Here is a 2,647-nt window from a genome sequence, read left to right on the forward strand (position 1 = left end):
GGCCCCAGGCACTCAAAAATGAGTGAATGCTGCCATCAAGGTAGATGACGTTGTCCTTATTGTAGCTGTGGGTTTATCGGGCACCATCGTATGTGCAGGTGCTGTGCTAAGTGCTTTCTGAGCATCGTCTTACTTAACCCACAGTACTGTCCTCATTTACAAAGGAAGGGACCCAGACACACATCGCTGAGTAACTTGCCAGAGAGCACAGCTTCAGGTACCGGACCCCTATGACGTTATTCTGGGGGGGGGGGCTCAGAAGATTCAGAATCCAGCAGTGGAGGCAAATACAGGAAAAAGACATTTCAACATAATGTTGTAAATTTCAAGTTAAAGGGTTGCTATGGGGGGCCAGGGAGGAGGCCTTCACTCCCTCTGGGTTTCAGGAAAGATTCTCTACAATAGGAGCTCAGGACTCCCACCTGGAGTGCTCTTCCCCCAGTGTCACCTGGCCAGGTCACCTGGCCTTGGCTGAAGTGCCATTTGCTCAGGGAGACTTTTTTTTTTTTTAAAGATGACCAGTAAGGGGATCTTAACCCTTGGCTTGGTGTTGTCAGCACCACGCTCACCCAGTGAGCAAACCAGCCATCCCTACATAGGATCCGGGGCCTTGGTGTTCTCAGCACCACACTCTCCCGAGTAAGCCATGGGCCGGCCCCTCAGGGAGACTTTTGTTGGCCTCCTTAATGGAAGCCAGGAGCCTCTGGATATGCTCTCACCCTCTCCTTGGTTTGTAATTATGCATAAGCTCCATGTAGTCCCCTCTGTTTCCAACGCCTAGCATGGTGCCAGGCTCAGGGTAGACCCTCAGTGAGGATCTGCTGAATATATGCATGAAGGTGTGATGGCGCCTGATTAGGCATTCTAGGCCACAGGGACAGCATGAGCAAAGGCCTGGAGGTGTGACGCCTGCTGTCGCCCGCCACGATGCAGCTGGAGTGGGAGGTGAGGAGAGGTAGGAGGAAGTAACGGAGCAAGCCAGGGTGGGCTGCGTGCTAAGGAGCTCTGCTGCTGTTCTAGGACCGTGAGGGGTTTTGTGCAGGGAAGTATGGCAGCAAGCTTTGGGCTTGGAGACAGCACAGCACAAGAGTGTGTGTGGCTTTGTGGGGGCCACACAGAAGTCACATAATGCTCTTGCACCTCAGCTTCCTGTTTTATGAAAAGTGATTATTGACGATGTATACTTGTCACGGGGGATTAAATCAGATCATGGATGTAAAGCACTCAGGACAGTTCCTGACACTTTTATTTTTGTTTTTTTTTTTCATTATTCAGTCATTCAGCGATATTTTTTGTATTTTTAGTTCAGGCACGGAGCTAGAAATTGTAACTTATGATGATGGCACATTTGATGTAAGGGCCAGGGCCAGTTAGGAGGCAATCCCGTTACTGTTGTAAAGAAGACAAAGGCCTGGTCCAGGTCGCTGGCAGGAGGGAGAGGGGACTGGAGGCTGTGAGGAGGAGAGACTTGAGCTAGAATGATAGTTCTTGGCTTCTGGGTGGACGCTGGGGTCGAGGGAGAAAAACAGGCTGGCCTGAGTCTCAAGTCTGGGTGCCCGATGGAACAATGACACCATTAGCCAAGCTGCCCTGCTGACCAGGCTGCTCGTCAAGCCCCACCACCAGCTCCGGCTTCTCTCTGTCTCTAGAGTCTGCCCAGGAACCTGCCAGTGACCATCATCTCTCAGAACTTTGGGGACGCCACCCCCAGGATCAACGGTCAAGAAGCGGATGATTCTTCAACCTCAGAGGAGTCCCCCGAAGACAGCAAGTACTTCCCACCTTACCACCCGCCCAGGCGCAGGATGAATCTGAAGGGCATCCAGGTGCTTGGATGCGGAGGGGCCATGGTGCAGGTGGCGCAGGTGCCTTGTCAGGCCACTGAGGGGCGGGAGGGACAGGGAGATGGGAGCCCCTCTGCAGGCGGGCGGTGGCACGGCATGGCCATGCCTGGTTCTGCTAGGGACTTGGGCCCAGATGTGACTTGACCTGTTTCAGTCCCAGAAACGGAAATCATGCCAACTCATGTTTTTTTACTTGTTTATTGTTTTTACTGATTCCCTCTCTCATAAAAGTAATAGAAATTTTAAAAAATGAGAGAGAGAGAGAGAATGAAATAAGTATTATTTCCAAATTCATTTGTTTATTAACCAAATAAGTATCGAGTGCCTATTACACGCCTATCCCATGCCAGGCACCATTGTAGGAGCTGAAGTGACAGCAGTAATCTTGCCACTTTGCTCTGGATCTAGTGCAATCTGTGGCACTTGGCTGACTCTTGATGAGTAGTGAATGAATGAGTGAGTGAGTGAATGAGTGAGACCATCTCATGAGTGCCCGACGTGCCTCTGCCTCTCCCCACCTTGCACACATCGGAGCCCAACTGGGGAGCCATTAGCATTCGTGCCAAGGTGGCTGGAGCAGCTGCCTGAGAGCCTCATCCTTCCTGAAGATTCCCCCACATGATGACCTGCTCTGCCTAGCCTCATATTCCCCACACATCGCCCCTTCCCCTCTGCTGTGCTTGGCTCTTGTCCCGTCTTCTGCTAGAAGCCATATTGCACGGCCTCCCGGGAGGGGAGCTTGTCTGTCCCAGCAGCTGCCTGATCCAGGCCCAGGGGAGCTGCCACTCTCGTCCCAGCAGCAG

General features: G+C 52.2%; 1 protein-coding gene across 1 annotated transcript in view; it reads left to right on the forward strand.

Moving 5' to 3' along the window:
* LOC103599785 (caspase recruitment domain-containing protein 11) overlaps positions 1-2,647 on the forward strand; it is a gene marked incomplete at its 3' end in the record, with an annotated part of 31,159 nt that overhangs the window by 11,580 nt on the left and 16,932 nt on the right. The window contains exon 8 of the mRNA XM_008583957.1: positions 1,650-1,902. Coding sequence (XP_008582179.1) covers positions 1,650-1,902 — 253 coding nt within the window. The remainder of the gene's footprint in view (positions 1-1,649; positions 1,903-2,647) is intronic.

The sequence above is a fragment of the Galeopterus variegatus genome, unplaced genomic scaffold, assembly GCF_000696425.1.
Source record: "Galeopterus variegatus unplaced genomic scaffold, G_variegatus-3.0.2 Scaffold3101, whole genome shotgun sequence".
NCBI classification, from domain to species: domain Eukaryota; kingdom Metazoa; phylum Chordata; class Mammalia; order Dermoptera; family Cynocephalidae; genus Galeopterus; species Galeopterus variegatus.